Source organism: Silurus meridionalis, chromosome 25, assembly GCF_014805685.1.
Source record: "Silurus meridionalis isolate SWU-2019-XX chromosome 25, ASM1480568v1, whole genome shotgun sequence".
Lineage (NCBI taxonomy): Eukaryota > Metazoa > Chordata > Actinopteri > Siluriformes > Siluridae > Silurus > Silurus meridionalis.
The window spans coordinates 4249550-4272649 of NC_060908.1; the positions used below are offsets into that span (position 1 = coordinate 4249550).

Here is a 23100-nt window from a genome sequence, read left to right on the forward strand (position 1 = left end):
GAACCACAGGCCTCCTCAAAAATCTCCACAAAAATCTAGGAGAACATCTTCCCAGAAGAGTGGAGCTTATCATAACAGCGAATGGGGACCAAACGTGGATTGAGATGTTCTAAAAACACATATGTGAATCATATTAAAAGAGTGATCACAAACATTTGTTTTACTCAATTCAAGCTGTTTGAACTACCTCAATATCACAATGAACATGCGTGAAAGCTCTCTCAGGTCTCAGAGTGGCATTTCTGGCACTAATCTCTCCACAGTAATAGATCCCATCAGCGTTTGCTCCAACAGGTGTGTGGATCTCACAGCTACAGCGTGGAAAAGGTTTTTATTTAAAGCTGAATATCAGCCTGTTCATGCAGTTCAGGATCAGGGAACAAATCAAACACCCACACCGATACAACCACAAAGATTTCTCCTTTGTTACGAAGCTATTAAGCTCAAGCAATCCCTTTATATCATGATCAGTTACACTTTTTAAAAGATGATGTTCATCTACTTTGAAGCGTGACTTCTCATCTCTTTTAACTGTGTTCTCATCGGACTGAACCATGCCTGCAGCCAGCGTTCAAATATGTAACGGCTCATGTTCATGTTTATTTATAACTGTCATTCAAGCAAGGAATTGAACCTGTTAGGGCATGCTGTTATAGCAAACAAATCAACAATAAACAACCCAGCATTACAATTACTATTGTGATTATAATTTTTTCTTCTAATAAAGGAATGTCATTGTATTTTGTATTCTTTTTACAGCAATTTGCTTCATTTTATATGTTTTTATATATAAACCGTTTCATGCATAGTCCACTTGAATTTGAAGGCACATTATTTTTCTTTTCTTTTTTTTTTTTTCTTTAGGAATATATAAGATCCGATCAAATACAAATCACTTAACAGCAATCATTTAAATTGATAAAGATATACATTTATTTACACATAATATACATATTTATTTATAAAAAATTGAAATTTTTTATTTTGCCATGATTCAACTAGGCCTGAAATTAAATAAATACACAAATAAATAAATAAATAATGAAGAAACAAACAATACAATTAAATATTATTGTAAGATTTCTTTTAGCTTTTTGACTTTTATATAATTATTAGTTGGACTGAATCAAAACTTTATCAATTTATAGTTACACTTACAGTTATAGTTACATTGATACTATTTTCTGTTATCATTTAATTTATGACAAACATAGATTATTATGACCATAGATATAAACATCAATATAATAATGGGGACTTGACAAATGATTGACTGTTCGTACTATTTCCAGGTCTAAGTATGAAGTTTGGCTCAGCTCGCATGCCATCTGTATGGCAGACAGCTATGGTGCTGTATATCAATGAATAAACAATTTATGATTAAATCTTTCTCAAATAAATAGGAGAAAAATATAATTGCGACAATCATTACATCACTATTATGTTCTCATCAGCAGAATCATCTCAAAGCAGGTTCTGATTTCTATATATTTTTTCAGCCCTATTGTCACGCCAAGTTCTGCATAATACACTGAAGTACACAGTTAATAACTTCAGCTCTCAAATGATCAAACACAAAAACCCACAACTAGTTAACAGCTGAACAAAAAAACTCGATACTGAATGGAAACGCGATATTGTTTACATGAGATCTGTTGTCAGCAACATGTGTTTATTAAGCCTGCCAATCATCCCCTGGATCATATCCTCTCACTCATTCCCTCTTTTGCTGGACCCCTTCCCAGACGACTCAAAGCCAAAGTCGCTCCTAAAGTGCTAAAGTGGTTAAAGCTCCGTTTTGAAAGCCGCTGTATAAACAGTGCTTGAACAGGGCTTGTTATCTTACACGTCCCATAACAGTCGGACATAAATATGATTCAGGATTGATCACCCCATGTCCATGAGTTTGTGGGGGAGCTTTTTATTAACCGTCATCAATTATAAACCAGGCAGCTCTTCCAGATGGCCGGCCGCAGGCTGGAATCTCATATGTGCTAAAGGAAGAAATGGACAGAGGCTGCCAAAATCCAAGGCTAGGTGTCACGACAGAGCCAGAGAGCCTTAAAAGCTCGGAGTCAACTTTAGTGAGTGAGGGGTTGACAAGAACCCTACAAATTCTCTACCGGAAAAAAAAGAAATCGACATTGCGCCACACAAAGAAAATTGCAACCTGAGCAAAATAGCATTAACATTCATTTTCAAATAAGCAAAGTAAACTCAGAAATCTGATCCATCCTGTAATCAATAACTTTATAAACACTGTAAAAAAACTTATCAATTATTAAAATCAATCAAATTATATAAGCCAGGTTCTAGCAATCCCACATGTCTGAGGATAAAACGTAGCACGAACAGATACAAACTCCAAAAGCGCGATCTTTTAAAACGGCTGAGGAGCTGGAAGACTCGATTTCGATTCAAAACTTGGAGTGTGTTTGTGTCAAATTTGCCAACCAAATTCAAACAGACACAGTTTTTAGAAACTTTTACCTCAGAAATCACACACTAACCAAGCAGGCCTCCTGTAATGTTAGTATTAACATAATAGTGCTAAAATATAATGAAAATAATGACACATTTTAGAGTCAGATGCAAAAATCATATCAACATGTGACACATATGTTCTAATTTATGACAAATTAGCAATGCTAGCTAGCTACATTTGGTCAATGACTGCTATGATGTTTTATTTGAGGTAGTTTTACAGTTACAGCTAGTGATTAGAGTTGGGTATTATATTTTTTAAGTACTTTATTAATCCCAAATGAAAATGTTCATATATTTCAACTTGTCAGGAAGCAGGGGGCAGATCGCATGGCGCCCCTGAAGCTTAAAGGGCTAAGTGCCTTGCTCAAAGCCCAAAAGAGGCATATTATAATGCCCATATTGCCACACTGCCCATATTGATGAGTATATACTTTTTATACTATTTCTTTTTTAAATTATCCAAATAAAATGCTACAAATAAAACCAGAACTTGCTAAAGGAAAAACTAAAAATCAAACTTTACCGCTATTTATAAACTAATTTCCATACAGCTGTGTATATATATACACACCAAAAAATCAAGTCGCAGGATTGTACCTAAAAGAGTACGGCGCTCCAGCAATGTACCTCTGAACATTAGTACATTTGTGAACCTTGTTTGTGCTTCTGAAAGAACATTTATGCACCTATAGTGATAGAAATATACCTTTGTACCCTGGTTTAAAATTACATCCTGATATTTTTCCATAGCGTTCCATAGCGCAGAACATCGGTGAAATTCTATGGAAAAATATCAGGATGCAACAAAGCATTTGTATTCTTTTAGCTACATTCCTGCACCTTTGGTTTTTCTGGGTGTGGGTACATCAATTTTAGAGCTACAATCAGGGTTGCCATGTCTGTGGTTTTTCCTTTTTTGCATAGATTATACTAATCTATTCATTACACCATCCAGCTAGCTATAAAACCGCAAACACCTATTACAGAAATATGTACTTATTCCTACAGCTACCTTTTTATTTATGATATTATAAAACCATTATGTGGAGGTTAAAAAAAAACTATGAAATATGGCTCGTAATTTGGCAGTGGACTGATGCTTTTGTAGCTCTGACCTCTCAACCCTGTTCACAACACTAATGAGATTGAAGAGATCCAGATCCGACTCAACATTTACAGTGCATAGAACCCGGTTTATGACATAACCAGCGCTAGAAATCAGTGTTTACTTACAAGCTCCCTCTCCTGGGCAAACTGAGCTCCTTCTGAAAAAAAAAACAACAACAGAAAAACAGAGATGAAACATGATTACTTCACATTTAAGGAAAATTTTAAGAAGCACAGTGAAGTATTCACAGCGTTTAAGTCTTTTTCACCAGATTCGCCTAACTGGGTTGTTAAAAGCGTGGGAAGTTCCTGAAATCTGGCTTCTCTCAATGGAAAGAGACATTGACCCGGATAAATACAATGAGCCAGCTTTTTAACCCGTGAATACAACCCAGTCACACGCTCACAAGTTGCTAGTCGGGCTATTCAGGGTGTGCTATGACTTCACCATTCGGGATCACTGGTTCAAAAAGGTGACTCATTTTCCCAGCACTCCAGATTTTTCAAAAAAATAAAAAAGGAAAGAAAGACACAAAGTCAATATGAATAATGAAGACGTCCATGCCAATCCATGCCATGAGCATATAAATATCCTCTCTCTCACACACACACACACACACACACACACACACACACACACACACACACACACACACACATATTTTTCTGAATACTGCTTCATTACAGATGATGCAAGTCTACATCTAAATGATATAGGTTTTGTTTCACATACATATTTAAATGTCCTTTTTAGGAATCTCCAGCAGAGGGCGCTTTTGTAAAAAAAAGAAAATGTATAAAGCAACATCCAAAACTCCAGCACAATTCTAGTAAAACTGATGTCATGTTCTACCTTATAATGTTCAATCAACAGCCGCTTGAGGCAACAGGAACTGCTGAAAGCTGTTAACTTTCACAATGACAAGGAGGAAAAAAAAAAAAAAGATGACAACATGACAGGAAGCATCATATAACTCCGTTCTCAATTTCACCACTGTCCAACTTCGACTTGTCAAGGATATGAATGGTGCAAAAAGAGATAAGAAAGACAAGATAATAAGCAGATGGAGCGTCGGTTTTACTCCGACGTTCCTAGAGCGAGTGTGTGGTGCGAACGGTTTCTGACTAGCGCCGGAAAAGTCCAGATGTATGCATCCTACCTCCAGCTACTCCGATGATGCCTAACCATAAGTGCGCAGCGAGCAGACTAGCACAATTCAAACGTAATGAGACAGAACGAGTGGCAGCAGGATGGTGGGCGAGATGATGCGATGCAGACAGCAGCCTCGAGAGAGGCCGCTTGACGTGAATAAAACATCCGACCGCTGTGTAAAATCAATGTGCAGAGAAAACATCAGGGCTGAACAAATGATTCGAGTGAACGAGCAGCAGTCATAAGGTTACGATAGCTACATAGGCCGATCATAACAACCGCAAAACCTACATGAATGTTTATGACTGGCTTATGTCGGTGTTACGTCACTTTGAACACAGGCTAAATGGTACCAAGCGGTATCGTATATAAAGCAGCAACTCCGAGTTTTAAACCATTATGAATATTTATGTAGGTTCACCTGGAGGTTATGAAGGGCTTTTGAAGGCATAATGTAACTTTGAACACAGTTTAAATGTTACCAAGTGGTATCATATAAAGCAGCAGCTCCCAGTTTGAAACCACTATGAATATTTATACAGGTTTGCATCAGCGGTAATAAAGGCTTATGAAGACCTTAGTCCACTCTGAATAGTGTTACCAACTGCAAAACCCACATAAATGTTTATAATAGGCTTATGTCTGTGTTATGTCACACAAGCTACCAAGAGGTTACCAAGAGGTTACCAAGAGGTTTATAGAGCAGCGACTCTCGGTTTTAAACTCTTATGAATTTTTATTAAGGTTCACATTACAGGTTATGAAGGTGTTATGTCACTCTAAATACAGTTACCAAGCTGCATATACTGTACAGCAGGTTTTAACACAATATCGATACGCGTTATTGCGTATTACAAAAAATGCTGCAGTAAATTTGTAATGAAACAAACAAAGGCTTGGATGAACATCAAGCTGTTTTCCGAGATCTCCCTGCCGTGCGATTACTCAGTGTAATACTGCAACACACCAGGCCGGAGTCTCATTCTGTGTTTGCAGCTACGACCAAATAATTTAATGAGCCCCGCTGAATGACGGGAATACATCAGACCTGCCTGCCACTGGCTTCCCGTCCTGCTGTTTTGAGGTCAGAATGGAGAAACTCATATGGAGTAACGGATAAGGATCTGACAAAATAAAAAAAAAACAGGTAGGAAGGCTCATCAGCGTTCTTACTCGAGCCGTGTGATGTTTCAACGCAAATGATAAGACTGACAGATAAGAGCGTATTGCCACGGTGTCTCTGAAGAAAAGGAGGACGGGTGCGATGAAGAAACGAGAAACGTGGACTTTTATCGTAGATGAATGAGGAAAAGAAGACGTTTTAAAAGCAGAGATTCCCAGAGAATCCCAGTCACTTTTTTTTTATTTAAAGCGAGAGCTAATCAAGAATTTTCCACTGACAATTCAAACAAAGAGAAAGGAGAGGTGGATCTGTAGTGATGGGCGAAATATTAGAACCAAGATGCATGAACTGCTTTGACAACAGTGCAGGAGTCCCATATAATGATGCTGCTTGTTTACTTACTCAAGTAGGTGTTTAATTATAAAAGATTACTGAATAATCTAGGTTTTGCCTGGACCTTTAGTCCTTCAAATAAAATGTGGAGATCATTTTTCATATATTTCCCAAAATCATTATCAGGAAGTATGATTCTGTATCTTACAGGGGAAAAAAAGTGAAAATAAAAAAATCTGAAAGTCCCTGAAATGCAGATGGACAGACAACCTTCGATTTGGTTTTCATTTACATAGCGCTTACATATGCATATTATTTCTGAATAAAACTTTTTAAAGCGTCTTAATGCATTTAATCAGAGTTCAAGCGGCTCGAAGTGAGAAGTGAAACATCTGCGCAAACGCCCGAGATTTGCAAAGTTTTCCGCAAAAATGTTACACCGATTGAATTAATGTTGTATTTTAAACTAAGACTTTCCAAAGCAAACGTCTTTCCGTCTAACGTGGAACGTGTGCCTGAAGGCAAGCCCTTGCTAGTTAACAATTCCGAGCCGCTGTTTAATATTGCACAATTAAACACGCATTAGCCTCATTCTAGAGAAGTGCTGACATGCATGATATGCATAAGAGCTGTTTAAATTATTATCTCAGTCTGCTGTAAGATAGAGAACTGACCGGCATCAGAATATTGACAGCATCCTCTGTTTGTGAGATACCTTCAAGGACAGAGACGTGACCCCGTGGCCAGAGGGGTAGTCATGTCTACATTAAGATGACTGATAAGCCCTTTGTGTCCTTCTGCAACAACACAAAGCCGTCAGCTGAGTGACAGACCCCTGGCACAATAGAACAAAATATTTCAGAAGCAGACATGACAGGATTAACTGCTGATTTATTGTGTTTAAAATGACAAGACACCACAAGGCAAATCAATCCAATTCCAATCCAATCTAATTGGCTAAAATAAATGTAGTCGGTTCGAATGAATTAGTGAATCCTGTCCAGCTCAAGTGAAAATGATCAGGGATCCGCCAGGATCAGCACAAATAATCAGGATCATCTTAAAATAAATTGAGATCAGCTAAACCAGGATAAGTACAGATAATCAGGATCAGCTCCAACAATCGCAATCAATTCCAACTATCACTATCATTTTAAATTATCAGGACTAGCTCCAACAATCATCATCAGCTCAATCATCATCATCTCCAAAGGCCTGGATCAGCTCCATCAATCACCATCAACTCAATCAGGATCAGCTCCATCAATCACGATCAGCTTCATCAATCACCATCAACTCAATCAGGATCAGCTCCATCAATCACCTTTAACTCAATCAGGATCAGCTCCAACAATCACCAACAACTCTAACAATCAGGATCAACTCCAACAATCACCATCAACTCAATCAGGATCAGCTCCAACAATCACCAACAACTCCAACAATCAGGATCAACTCCAACAATCACCATCAACTCAATCAGGATCAGCTCCAACAATCACCAACAACTCATTCAGGATCAGCTCCAACAATCGCCATGACCCCAATTTAGGATCAGCTCCAACATCACCATTTATTCAAACAATCAGGATCAGCTCCAACAAACACAATCAGCTCCAACAATAACCATCAACTCATTCAGGATCAGCTTCAACCATCACCATTCATTTAAACAATCAGGATCAGCTTGAACAATGGGCCTAGCTCCAACAATTAGATCATCTCAAACAACAGAATAGGCTCCAATAATCAGGATCACCTCCAACAATCAGGATCAGCTCAAATAAATAAGATCTCCCCCAAACGTGATCATCTCAAACGTGATCTCAAATAATTGGTCAGCTCAAACAATTGCAATCAGCTCAAATTAATGCAATTAGCTTAATTAAAAACAATCAGCTCATATCAAAATAAAACTGCTCAAACGACTCAAATCATTGCAATCAGTGTAAACAATCAAAATCTGGTCTAATAATATGTATCAGCTGTAACCATTTTCACAGCTAATCAGATTTATTTGAATTGAATTATTTGAACTGATCGCGAATGAATCTACTTGAAAATACAGTTTGCACCTTAATTATCGCAATTAAATGTGATCAGGTGAAACGATTGGAATCAGATCAGATCACAACCAAACAAATAAACCAGATCAGCTCGATTATTCGAATAAACCTTATTAATAATGTAATATGTCAAGCAATGAGAACAATTATGAATAATCCAACATGGTTGAAACACACTACGATTTGTAACACTCTTTAGCTTAAATAAAAACCGCTGAACCTTCTTGCAGCACCTGATGAAATGAAAGATAAATCAAAGACGAGAGCAGAAAAATGACTGGGTGTAAGTGTGAACTCTCTCAGCGGAAGGAAACTTGTCTATACGTCACCTTCCCCTCATTTTCTGTTCATTTTTTTCCCCATAAGATAAGCGAAAAGGGGGAACGACAGCACAGCCTTCAGGCCAAAGCGAACTTCAAAGGTACTCAGCACGAATTTTTGCACTTTGTCTTCTTAATAAGCATCAAATGAAAGAAAGAAAAAGACACCCAATCGATAAAAACTTACAATATAACTTCCATGATCGCTATTTCAGGCCAGAAGTACAGTCAATGAACCTACATGTACTACTGTGTACTAATGATGCAATAACAGGCTCGGATTTCCAACAAGGATTTCTGGATGAAAGACAAATGAAATTTTGAAACTTCGGCCTGTTATATATTTACAGCACTCGATCCCGATTTATATCAGGATGGAAATATATGTCAGGCTGTTTTTCCTCAGCATCCTCTCTCTCTCTCTCTCTCTCTCTCTCTCTCTCTCAAGTCGGTGTTACGTCACTTTAAACACAGGCTGAATGTTACCAAGAGGTATCGTATAAAGCTGCAGTTCCCAGTTTTAAACCATTATGAATGTTTATGTAGGATCCCATTTAGAGGTTATAAAGGGCTTATGAAGCCATAAGGTCACTTTGAACAAAGGCTAAAAGTTACCAAATTGAATATAAAGCTGCAGCTCCCAGTTTTAAAACATTATGAATGTTTATGTAGGATAACATTTAGAGGTTATAAAGGGCTTATGAAGCCATAAGGTCACTTTGACCACAGGCTAAAGTTACCAAACCCTATATAAAGCTGCAGCTCCCAGTTTTAAACCTTTATGAATGTTTATGTAGGATCCCATTTAAAGGTTATAAAGGGATTATGAAGGCATAATGTAACTTTGAACACAGTTATAAATGCAACCCGGTTTGCTTTTTCTTTCAAAGTAATGGGAGACAAAACAGAGGGGAAAAAAGGGCTGTGATGCCTCTTCGGTGTCTGTACGAAGTCGCACAAAAGAGAGAAAACCGCACCAAAAAAAAAAAAGAAAAAATTATTCATTTCATAGGCTTGAAGAACCAAAGAATTCAAATTCGTAAGCAGGTACAAATCCATATACCTCTGTCCACTGCCCATTTATGGATTCTTCGAAGGAAATCAGTGAAACCTAATGTGCTCATGACACGTGGCATGGCAGGGTCACTCTGACTTACCGCAGAAGTATCAGACAGCTACGAGGCTGACATTTCTTCCAGGAAACAAACAAACAAACAAATAAATGAAGCCACGTTCTTTTGTCACCGTAAGAAAATAGTCATAAATAAAGCGTAAATAGGTGCCGCTACACTCATTCTTTGATTTTTCCTTTTAGAGGGGAACCCTTTTAACTCCAATGCCACCTCTTAAATAAAAGATCTTTAGAAGGTTGAACTCACACACATCCAATAGAAAAACATTTTTTATTTAGTTCTTTAGTAATAGATGTTACCGCTGTCACCCAAATTAGATTGGGTTTCCTGTCAAATATGGTTCCTCTTAAGGTTTTTTCCTCATACCATCTCTTTGCCACTGTTGGCTTTCTCATTAGGGGTAACATATAGGGACTAATCTATAATGCTAAAATTTATATTCACAATCGAATTAATTTCTTTAAAGCAGCATGGAAAAATGTTCATTGGTAAAAGTGCTATACAAATAACATTAGATTGAATTAAATAGATTACAAAGAAAGAAAACTGAAACCCAAAACTTTCATTAATTCAGATCAATTCTAGGTTTAATTTGCAAAAGGAAAATACACTTAAAGATATACATTTGGTTCAAACAGAAACAGGAATCTGAGACTACAGATCGCACCGAATAAACTAAACTAAACAGCTGAAGTTTGGAAAACATTATCTCGTCTTTTCCCAATGTTTATCCGTCCAGATTCGGTGAGTCGGTACACTTAAGCTCATGCCGGACCAAAGTGGAACCCAATGGAAGCTTCCATCTAAAGATTTGAGCTGTGGTGCTTTATTACAGTGCTTTTTGCATCACCGTTATTGCTAAGCATTCTTTCTATTTTTGAAAGGTTCAGGTCTCAGGTCCTTAGGGGAACATGAACATTTAGAAATAATTCATTCTTTAGTAGTTTACACACACACACACACACACACACACACACACACACACACAGTAATTATATTTATATTGTAAGCCATAACCATTTCAGGTTTAAAAGTGTGATATGTAAAGCACTAAACAAAAACAGATAGTGGTTCTTGCATGTGTGTGTGTGTGTGTGTGTGTGTGTGTGTGTGTGTGTGTGTGTGTGTGTGTGTGTGAGAGCGCGGGCCAAGGACTGAAACTTGCACCGCAAGACAACCCCTGTGCCAACCAAGCAGATATCCGGCACATGACACGAGGCGCATACAAATATAACGTACACACGGCTAGAGTCCAAATGAGAAACTCAAACTATGAAAGATTGGAGTCTTTTGTTGGGAGATAACAGGAACTGAATAAAGACTACTCTGAAGTCTGCATTTAGCAGTTTACTTTAAGAATGTAAACACAGCAAAAAAAAAAAAAAAAAACCAGACGAACGGTATGTTGATATGGATGATAAATGGGAATCGATTCCTCTCGACGCTTTCATTAAACCTCAATCACCGCTATTGAACCGTTATTGAATAGTGATCCATTGTTGTACATCATGTATGCAGATGAACATAAACTCTGCACTGAATGACGCATCAGCTTTCTCCTTCATAAGCGCATCAACACAATCGCGCGTGATCTTGGTAGCAAAATGGTAATTACCAATATGAGAAATGCAAAGTGGGGGGGGGACACAAACAAAAACCAATTTCATGTTCACACCTTATTATAAATAGTTTTTATACGAGTGATTCGAATCTAAATGCAGTGAAGCCGGTGCAGGCTGAGGGTCTCAGGAGAACCCAGGTAAATGCGAGCGTAATTGCAAAGCTAATACAGAGGGCACTTGTGTTTACTCAGGACAAATTAACTGTCGCCCATTTCGATGCGATTTTAAACCGAGCTCACAGGGTGGCAATCAGAGAGCCATCAGTTTTACAACCAGCTCAGGGTAGCGATGTAAGAGTTTCCAGCTACCTCGTGATTCTGATTTGATTTCTATTTTTAATAAACTGAACTAGCTAGAAGTTACAGTGTTTGAGATTATCGTAAGCAACAAGAGAGTGGCAGTCAATAGGAATACCACACAAGTCCCTCATTTTGCCCCGTCCAATTCTTCACCCCACTCCACCATGTTCTCCTAGACTGTCTTACGATTACATACCATTTTCACAAACGGCTTCGAAGTGGACATTTCTGTTTAAGACAAGACAATGAAGCTTTACACGTTCAGGTAGATTTTCAAGATGGTGCACTTTATGGCATTGATCAGCATTCAGTATTGTGATTACTACACTGTGTGATTAAACTGATTTTTCACTTCCCTGAAAAATACACAGAAACGCATTTCCTAAACTATGTGTTTGAATGATTGCATCAGTAATTGCTAAATAATTAGGAAAAAACGCTTTTAGTCAAAAGACACTATTTTCTCATTTCTATTGAATTCTGCAATCTACTACACAATTCTATCACACCCTACGTAGCGAGCACCAATAGTGAACAGGAAGTCTTGCTAATTTAAAAATAGCTTCCTGTTTGAACATGTGTATGATTCGAAACACAGCACTGTTACTTTTAATTTTTAATAAAATGGTCTTTTTATAATAATAAAAAAAAGAAATGCTTTAGGATTTGCAGTACCAAAGTCAATCGTAGTTGATGATTTTGTGAATTAGTGAGCAAGCAAACAAGTAACTTCAACCCAGATACCTGCTTCTTCTTCGTTGCCACAGCGGATTATCCATCTCCATACTACTCTGTCTTTTCCATCTGCCTTGTTCATACCAACTACCTGAATGTCTTCCTTCACCACATCCATAAACCTCCTCCTTGGCCTTTCTCTTTTCCTCCTGCCTGGTGGCTCCATCCTCAGCATTCTTCTACAGATATACCCCATGTCCCTCCTCTGCACATGTCCAAATCATCTCAATCACGCCTCCCTCACCTTGTCTCCAAAACATCCCACATGTGCTGATCCTCTAATAAACTCGTTTCTAATCCTGTCCATCCTCGTCACTCCCAATGAAAATCTTAAACCGTGATACCTGTTCATGCATAAGATAATATTAAAAATAATTTTGTTTTTAATGCATTGATGCAGAATAGTTTTAAAAATCAAGCTTGAGCCTTTCAGAAATATTTACAAATGCACCAAAAACCTACCACAGCAGGGCTTAATGGAAGCAAGCAATAACAAACACTTCTGGTGGTCTTCTTTTATTTGATTTCAGCACAGTTAACAAAAGCAAAGCTAAGCAAGGCTCGGCTCAGATTTTTCTCAGACCAACCAGACAAATTGCAGTTTTATATATATATTTTACTCCACAATGGAACAAATGTAATTTCTAAATGTAACACCAGCTCTCACTCACTTGTTTCCTGTGTGGTGATAAAATTAAGGAGTGGAACAAGCTTACACACACACACACACACACACACACACACACACACACACACACACACACACACACACAAACACATGCACACACACACACACACACATGCACACACACAAACACATGCACACACACACACACACACACACACACACAAACACATGCACACACACACACACACACACTGACAACGTGATATGCATTGATATGCAGCTCGCCAACTGCACATCTGACTCAAAGCACAACAAAACAGAGGAAGTCATTTTGTAGATTTGAGATTCTATACTGTACTAGTGCTGTTTAACATCTGCACCTCTGCCCTGTTTGTCAACAGCACATTTCCATAATTACGAGGTTGAAGTACAACATATGCATCACTGCACATGTAAATGCTCATTAATTTAATACAGATTTATGAGCTCCAGGCAAAACAATATAAAGGGATTGTAAACAGATAAAAAACTACTCAATGTTTTTAATCTGAATCAAACCTCCTTCTAGAAGTGTTACTTAAAAAATTAAAGCTGTTATTTACATTCATAAGTAAACAAAAAAAATTAATTGGAAGAACCCTATTATAAATCCATTAATAAAAAAGATTTATATTAGAGCTTTTAACAACCAAACCTTCACACAAAGTACCCTTGTTCTTATGCGAAATGCACAGCGAGGCCACTTGTATACCCCATATATCAAGCACAATAAGTGACAGTGGTTCTCTCATTTCTTGCAGTACGACACATAGTATCAAAAGAGGCCTAGTTAACAGGTGACAATCCAGAGCCAAGGCCAGGGAGCAAACAAGCAGGCCAAGTCGTCACTTCAGTTCCACAGTGAGACGTCTGTGTTCCCTTCGCTAACCAAAACAATCAGATTCAAGCTTTTAACCAGCACCCACACACACACACACACACACACACACACACACACACACACACACCCTCCAAAAGTAACCTTGTTCCTTTTAAAATTGAAATTGTTTTTTATTTGTCCTGGCTTGCTTATAAAATAAAGAATTCTGACAAAAGAAAATAAAAATTTGTTATTTTTTAATCGGAAGGAGAAAAAAAGCTGAGATCAATAAACACTCTTGGGGATGTTACACCTTTTAATCAAATGCTGCAATTAATCCAAATGTTAACAAGCTAAAAAAAAAATAGTAATTAAAAGTCTAAATGAAAATCGCAAACGGTACATTCAGGTTTATGAATATACGTTTTGTTGCTCGTTCAAATCTTTAATCAAGCAGCTTACTTTAAAAAAAAAAAAAAAACAGATCACCGTTTTATCTTCCGGAAAGATTTATTGAAAACGCTGACGTCGAGAACCGGAGTGAGGCAGTAATGGAGGAAACATCTCTGCTGTGCATCTGTAGCTGTGTGCGAGACGGGTTTTAACCATGTGGTGTATACAGGAAGTCACTGAGGTCGTCACCAGAAGGCTGCTCTGTTCCGCCTCATCTCCTACTGTACATGTAGGTTGTTGTATATGAAAGAAAGGTTGCGGCACTCGGAAAGGCATGTGGTTTGTATTGCGTTGTTTTGACAAAACAGAATTTACAAATCAGTTCTGTCTGGTCACTAGTGTAGTACATACATGTGTACCTTTATTAACTTTGGGGTAAAAAAATCAATAAAAAGCAACAGCATTAGTAATTTGGTCAATAAAGCTGGATGCTTATTTTCCCATTCTGTTCTTTCAGATCAAATGTTCTGTAAGTTTACCTCAGGGCTAAGCCAATTAAAAACATAGCATGAATTTAGTCAGAAACTAATTAAGAATACTTGGATTACAAAAAAGAAATTAAGCCCCAATATTCAGCAAACTCATCACAAAAACATCCTCAAGACCCCATAAAATCCAGCATCCTCCCCTAACCTCAAAGTCACATGACAATACTTTAGTCATTCATTATATTTATCAGACATGATATTACTAGTGTGGAAAAGACGGAGCTGCCTTACATGGAACCAATGTTTCTGGCCGGGACTTACAAATATCCTGCATCTCTAAAATTCTTTATATTGCCCAAATTTAACCTGATCGTTCTCTGGGGGAAGCTCATAAATAAAGAGAAAGTTGTGAGAAAGTCGGAAAGCAGGATGAGGAGTGAAGCCTCAGCCTCAGAAGTATGTGGCTGCTCTTATTTCCTGATCATTTTATAATATTTTTCTCCTCCTTCCCAGAGCTGCTACCAATTCATTTATACTAATGAATTCCATTATAATTAACACAACAAATTCTTTGAAATGATTTTTGTCTTCCATTTGTCTCTGTACAGTTTTATTCCGAACTTCTGCCTTTAAACCAGGCAGTAGCTTTTACACACTTGCGCGAGACTTCAGTAGCGCAAAAATGAGATAAAACTAATATTGTGATGTAAGTGAAATAACAGGTAGATAGATAGATAGATAGATAGATAGATAGATAGATAGATAGATAGATAGATAGATAGATAGATAGATAGATAGATAGATAGATAGATAACAGAGAATTTGACATAAGCTAAAAATAATTTTAAAATACTCAAGTTGAGAAAGTTGTAAAAACCATTCACAGAGACCGGAAATCTTGCGAGTGCTTGCTTTTTTTCCCCCATTCCTGAATCTCTTTCTATTCCGCAACTCCATCAATCCACCAGCTCACGACTGCACAGATTACTATTCATGCAGCACCTCCAAGTGTTACATGCGAAAGCTGTGAAAACTCCAGGCTGAGGATCAAACAGTCCCGTGCATATTCACTCTCACACTCACATATAGTTGAACATCTCCTACCTGTAGCCCTCGCCTCCTCAGAATGCTTGACTCGTCCATGCTGGAGAGGAACTAAGCTCGTCCTCTCCCTTTCTCTCTCTCCTTCTCTATCTTTCGTTCTTTCACACAGACACACATTCGTTCGGTCTCTCAGCGAGCCATGCTGCACTCACTGCCTGCGCTACTGGTGCACAAGTCTTCCAGGCACGCCAATCCTATCTGAGCAGCTGCTAAACACTTACATCAGGACTTATCTGATTGGAGGGGGATAGTCAGCTGACGCTGCCCCCTCTCTCTTCTGCCAGCCGTCCTTTCCTGGAACTTCAGAGCAATGTGGAAGAAGCATGTGTGTGAGAGCTTGTGTGTGTGTGTGTGAGAGAGAGAGCAAAGGAAGTAAATACAATTAAAGATGTTAGTAATTCTGAATGGGGAAAAAAAAAGTGCTGTGGTGAATCATGTCCTTAGCCTGCAGGCAGTGTTGGTGGAGGTAAAAAAAAGAAGAAGAAGAAGAAGGGAGGGTGGGTTTTGGGGTAGAGTGAAAAAGACAGGAAATCCTGTGCTGCATTGTTCTGCCACAGCACGGCAATGCAGCCGACATCCTTTCCATGCAGCCACGATTTGTCAATAGAGCAAAGCAAAGCACTTGGGGCCGGTGGGTGTTTTGTCCCCCTGTCCTGCTCTGGGTCTCACTGATAAGTGGCACAGCGGGAAGGTCAGAGGAGAGAAAGTAGCCACGAACTGGGAAATCCCAAATCCCCAAGAGCTGGACCTCCAGCACAGAGCCTGAGAAACGACAAGGAACTGGGAAGCAATTCGATTTCCGCCCTTCTAACATTAGTAAGGTCAACGTCCTTCACTAGAAGAAATATCCAGCCGGCAAAGAAATGCTTGTCTGGTAACTTTCAGCAAATATGATTTAATTAACAAACTCTTTATACACAAGGAATAATTTCAACAAGTTAATTTAAGAAAAAATCCATACAAAAATGTCACAAAAATTTGCAAAATCTAATTTAATCTGAGAGAGAAAAATAAAATGTGACTAGCATAATCTTTTTCTTTGGTTTTCCTAAAGGCTTGCTGACGCACACGGTTGTCAACTGCACTAGAGGTCGACCAAAATTTTTAGTACTGAATCTTAAAAATGTGCGAAATCAAATAATTATGAATATATGAATCATATTAATAAATATTGAGGAAAAGAAAGACATCCAAACTAAAACAAAAAGTAACACTCTAAACTAAAAAAACAGTTATATCCAAAACAATTAAAAAAGATTTGTCAAATAAACTGCAAGTGGGATCAGTCGTCTCTAGAGGCCGCTTTTGTACTGTGTAATGCAACCAGGAAAAACTATCGATATGGGTTGTTCCAGCAATCAACTATCAGTGCCAAGAAATCGGTCGACCTCTAAACTGTACTATCAACATTAACAAAAATGCGTTCTGAAATAGTCATCCTGGCTCTGTAAAGACATTATAGATTTCAAACTTGGGAAAGTTATTATATCCTTGTATGCCGGTTTTTAATACATTTTATAATTTCAGTGCTCTCACTTTTTAAATAATGGGGAGGAAAACAGAAAACATCCAGCAAATAGCAGTTTTATGTGATGAAATGTCTTGTAGATAAGAAAAGTCAAGAAGGATTTATTAGTGTAAGCACTCACTCTTAGCAATTGAGCTGAAAAGCATTTACGCCATTAGGCAGACAACCTAATCCAGACCTAATACAGTTCTCTTATTTATACAACTAAACAAGTGACTGTTTAGGGTGCAAACTTGGTGGTGCTGGGAATTGAACTAACAACCTACCTAATGCCTTATCAACTGAGGCACCATTTCTTTACATTAGTTTCACTCGGTTCAGCCAAAAACAGAAATCTTCACAGCCAAAACCCCCAAAAACCACAAAGTGGCATTTCTTCGTTTGAGCTCTTTTCATTGCTAATCACTGCAACCTGTAGCTGCTACAAAAAAACCTTCCTATCAAAATCCATAAGCGTTCTTTAAAGCGTGTGGAAATTTACAATCCTCTAATTTCATACACAACATCTATTGGCTTACTTCTCATCCTTTACCATCTCTTTTTCTTTCTGCTCACGCGCTCACTTCCTCAGCCTGTATATATGAAGCAGGTAAAGCAACATCCACTCTCTCAATCTCATCAGCCAGGCTTGAACGATCATGCTTATCGAACAGCTATTTCAAGGTCAGGATGGTCTTTGTACTTCTTTTTTTTCTCATAGACCAAACCAAAATATAGAATGGACAATACAGATTAACTCTAAACCCTCGTCCTACATTCTACTAATTGCCCTGTGGATGAACGAACACAAGTCTCCACAAGCAACATCTAGCCGAACATCTTCCCAGAAGAGTGGGGATTTACATACAACAGCTAATAGAACTACAGGCGAACGAGACGTTTAAAAGGCACATATGGACAGTTGCACACAAACATTTGTCCATAACGTGTTTAAATAACAACATACAATTTCAGAAACGTTTGCAAGTGGGCGGAGACTAAAACCTTGTTTGAATTTGCTACGTTTTAAAGTTACTGCTGAGAATAAACATTTTTTGTGTTTGCTATTTCATGCATTCTGATTGGATTCTCATGCTAAACATTATAAATAAATAAATAAATAAATAAATAAAATAGGAGAGTATGCACAGAGCGCTGCACAGGATTCCTTTGAGAAAAACGTCTCCAAAGAAGTGTGTTTTTAAATGAGCGGGAAAGAGAACCTGTTGTTCTTGATGTTCGATTTCATCAAATATTTTTGGCTTGATCGGATTGTTAGCTGTAGTTCAGACTCTAAAATTTTTGTTCATGTTTAATTCATAGCGAGGTCACGGTTTGCAAACGATCGCTACGCAAAAGCATGCGCATGCTCGTGACTTTTTAGCTCCGCCCACGGCACGTCTCCAGGAGCTCATCTGTTTTCAGAGAGGAGCGTAAAGCTGTATGTTTCTTTTGTAAATCTGATCAAACTAAAGACTCTTTAGAGATATGAAGTATGCAATACTACTCTATAGGTACTTCAGATCAGCATGAGGTTGGCTGAAACTCTGTGTGTAATATCTCCTTTAGAGATATGAATTGGATTTGTTAAGATTCAAATGGCTTGAATGCGTTGCCTGAGTTTTCATTTACACTCTGCAAGTTCACCTTCGCTTGTTTACACCGGTATGTGTTTAGACAAGAGGTTTGTGCCAGAGAACCAGCAGACATTCCTTGTGAAGTATGAACAAAAATCCCAGCCAGCAAAATGATCATTCATAATTAGCAAAAAGACAATTTTCCAAAAGGTTTTGCAAAAAATATTTTTTGTAATAATTTTCATTCATTTGTTGCATTTTTAGCGTATTTGTTCATTTCTAGAATGCGCAATATCTTGGGACAAAAGGAATTCTTGAGAATTTTTTTTAGCTTGAATCATGAAGGATGCTACATGTTTATTAATGCTCAATCAATTCAATTTCATTTGCACTTTAAACAATGAACACAAAATAGCTTTACAGAAATAAAGAGATTATGTAAGCATATTTTAAATTCATAAAACTCCCTATAATGTTACCTTTATAAGATTATCCCTAAGACTGAGGTGATGGTGGCAAGGAGAAAAATAGTATGAGTAAGAAACCTTGAGAAGAACCAAACACTGAACCAATCCTCATCTTTCTGACAACAAATGTCAGATTATTTTAATTCAATCGCTGTTAAATTAATCACTGTTTACTGATTAAGACTTAAGTGAAATGATAACGTAACTGTTATTATTCGCAGATTAAATATGAATTGTTGTGTATTTGAACATAACGTGCGATTCTTTAATTTAATTTCATTGTTAATATTAACAACGCAGATTTAAATCCATTTGGTCCAATGCCAAAAATAAATAAATAAATTCCAACACGCATAATGTTAAAGGTCATTTGTTTTTGAAGTGTTGTCTAAAACTCGAGGCTTGAGATATAAACACAAAACACTGAAAGACTTTTGAATGAGGGGGTTTAAGGAAACAGCACACAGCCTAGGGATTTTTGGAAACATATTCTGGAAATGACTTCATTGGTGAAAAAAGAAAAAACAAAAGCAATAATGCCCTTTTTCCTAGTGCTTTTCAGCAGATCTGCAGGAAATACATACTGAGGCACTCATTCGAGGCACGTGTCCGGTTTCCAATGTGGACAAAATAACAAGTAAGGTGAAAAAGCTGGGAGGAAGGAATAATACAAACTGGGTTTGAACCGATATCTTAAAGTGATATGTGAAGGTTTAGCAGTGGGGAAGAAGAAAGAAAAATGAAAGAAAGTAAAAAAAGAGAGAGAGGTCAAGCACGAGAAAGGCTTAAGAGTAGCAAAGACGCCCTGCGGCGGGAGTTGATTGAGTGGGATATGGGATGGAGCGCACCCAATCTGACCTCACCTGAACACCTTACCTTTCTTATATCAAATTCGAAGGATAAACCTGACGTGCTGCACCACGTTTGTGCGTCTTAACCAAATCTATAAGGAAATCAGGGGGAGTTTCACCTTAGAAAATAAATCCTCCTCGGGTCCTTGGATGGTGAGCTGGTAATGCGTATCCTTCCAGGAGTTCATTGCCAGCGACACATGACAGTAAAAATCACTACACACAAATGCTAGCTAGGCAGAAAAATAACAGCGCTCGTATGTTGTTCTTGACAACAACAGATTCTGATGCGATAAAATGAAAATTATTTTATATACAGTTGTACAGACTTACAGATAATTTTACTACATGCTATTTTACTGTAGGTGATATGAATATTTCTGAGGGTAATTCTTTTGAAGCAGTTCTGTTTTGATACTGATAGGACACACTGAGAAACATCATCTTTTCCAGAGATTTAGCCTGTACACCCCACCACACACACACACACACACACACACACACACACACACACACACACACACACACACACACACACACACACTGTTACTGCTAACACACCAAAGACACTTTACACCCAGACTGCTATTATTGATTTATTCTTATTACCATTAGCATAAATATTAGTTAGCAGTTATTAGCATAACTTGTGCAATGTTACATTATTTCTGTTAACCACACTGCACATATATTTCATTGTACATAGTCGTATTATTATATATTTATTTATTATATATTTGTACAATTATCTTTAGTTTATTCTTACATTTTCCTTTTATTTTTACATGTTCTTGTTACTGCTAGTCTCTGAGTGCTAGCAAACAAATTTCGTCTACAATGACAAAAAAGTCTAAATCTAATGGGTTGATACTTTCCAGTAAAGTGCATTTACTTGGTAATAGTTACACTTTATACTAGTGATATTTATTATATATTTCATGCTTAGCTGATGAATTTGCCACAAATGATTGTGCGCCTTTTACTATCACTATAAATTTGGGTAATGTACCTACTCTCTTGCCAGTGAATAATAACATGCGTGTAGGGAGAATGGAGTGGTCTTACCGTATTTCCACGAAAATATGACCGGGTCTTATATTAAAAGATGCAGTGGGGCTTATTTTCAGGGAATGTCTTATATTTTCCATGTACAGCAATCTACTGGTACATTTATTTATGTATGGTACAAAAATCTATCATCCATTTCATCCACTATCATCCACCCGCTTGGGTATTAAGAAATTCTTACGGTAATTATAATATATATTAACAAATTATATTAATATTACTACAATTATTATTATTATTATATTCATATTTTACAATTCAATACATTATGTGTTGCAACAGACAGTACTATGGAATCAAATATGCCCTTTGTTTTATTAAGAGGAACGAAACTGCAACGAGGCTGACTCACTTGCAAGGAAACGGCCAAATAACAATTCAAATGAAAAAAAAAAAAAAAAAAAAAAAAGAATATTCGCAAAACAGCTTTGCCAACGAATATCAATGAGGTAAGCGGATCAGAGGAAATGACTCAGCTGTGGTAATCTATGAGTTTTCCAATTGTGTTAAAAGTAACCCCTATGTGGTGGGTAATATTGAAAATAATGCTGTGTCTGTTTTTCCAGAAGTCTGTGATGTAATCATGAGGGTAAAAGAAAATGAGGTATGCGGTACGGATATCTGCTAAGCGTTTAAAATTTGCGAGTAGAAATCTCGTCTGCTTGCTGTTTGTTTTACTGGGTTCTTAGTTTATAGCATTTTACCTGATTCTATCTTACGTGTTATGTAAGCGCCTATTATCAAAGATAGAGCTGGGAAAAGAAATTGTAGGAATAATTATCGGGGTATAGCTACCCAGTTGTGCATCCAATGTTTTTTGAAGAGAATCTTATTAAGTTGGAACAGTTTGCCCTCTAATAATCAGTTTGGTTCTAAATCTAAACATGGCACGGATATTTTTTGCTGTAAAGGAGATTTTAGATTCGTATTTCAGGCAAAATTCCACAATTTGTATGTGTTTTATTGATGCATCTAAAGCTTGTGATGGTGCAAATTTATTTTGCAGAGTTACACGACAGAGGGGTTCCTATTTCTTGTGAGAATTCTGGCCTTTTGGTGCGTTCATCAGTTTATGTATGTAACATGGTGTAATCGTGTGTCTGCTCCAATCAATGTAGGCAATGGAGATAGACAGGGAAGTATTTTGTCTCTATTTCTCTTATTGTTTATAAGGATGATTTCTGGAAGCTGCTAAACAGTGGTTGTACGGTTGGTAATACCATCATCAACCACTTGATGTAAGCGGGTGATTTGGTGATTCTATAGTGTGGGTCTTCAGCAGCTATTGAGGGTTTGTTCTCAATCTAGATTAGACTTTGATGTTAAATACAATGCGAAGAAGAGTAACATTATGATTATCAGGAGGAGGACAGGAAACTTATTTCCTGACTTTTTTGCTCTCTGGTATTTATTTTTTAAACAATGTGATATGGTTAAATACTTAGGACATTATATAACTGATGGCTTGTCTGATGATAGGGATATCTACAAACAGCGATGTGTGTATGCACAAGCAAATATGCTAATTAGGAAATTTAGTATGTGATCAAGATCTGTAAAGACTATACTTTATAGAGCATACTGTACCTCTATGTATATTGCCCATCTATGGCAGTGTTGCAAAAGGAGTAGCATGCAGAAACTTAATGTAGCATATAATGATGGAATGAGGCTGTTGTTTAATGTGCCATGATGGAGCAGTGCAAACCAAATGTTTGCCAGTGTTGGTGTGCCAACCTGCTCTGCTGTGTTAAACAATCTCATGTACAGAGTCTGTAAA

At 37.5% G+C, this 23100-nt stretch overlaps 1 protein-coding gene across 2 annotated transcripts in view; it reads right to left on the reverse strand.

Moving 5' to 3' along the window:
- The window catches only part of mast4 (microtubule associated serine/threonine kinase family member 4), a 74400-nt gene that overhangs the window by 44776 nt on the left and 6524 nt on the right, over window positions 1-23100 (reverse strand). Inside the window, exons 1-2 of one of the 2 annotated variants that reach the window (XM_046839875.1) lie at window positions 15851-16043; window positions 3721-3752 (exon numbers count right to left, since the gene is read on the reverse strand). In XM_046839875.1, the coding sequence (XP_046695831.1) occupies window positions 3721-3752; window positions 15851-15889 (71 nt within the window). In that variant the 5' untranslated portion in view covers window positions 15890-16043. Of the gene's footprint in view, window positions 1-3720; window positions 3753-15850; window positions 16044-23100 lie in introns of those variants that run through there. The other variant, XM_046839874.1, reaches the window with a different exon arrangement.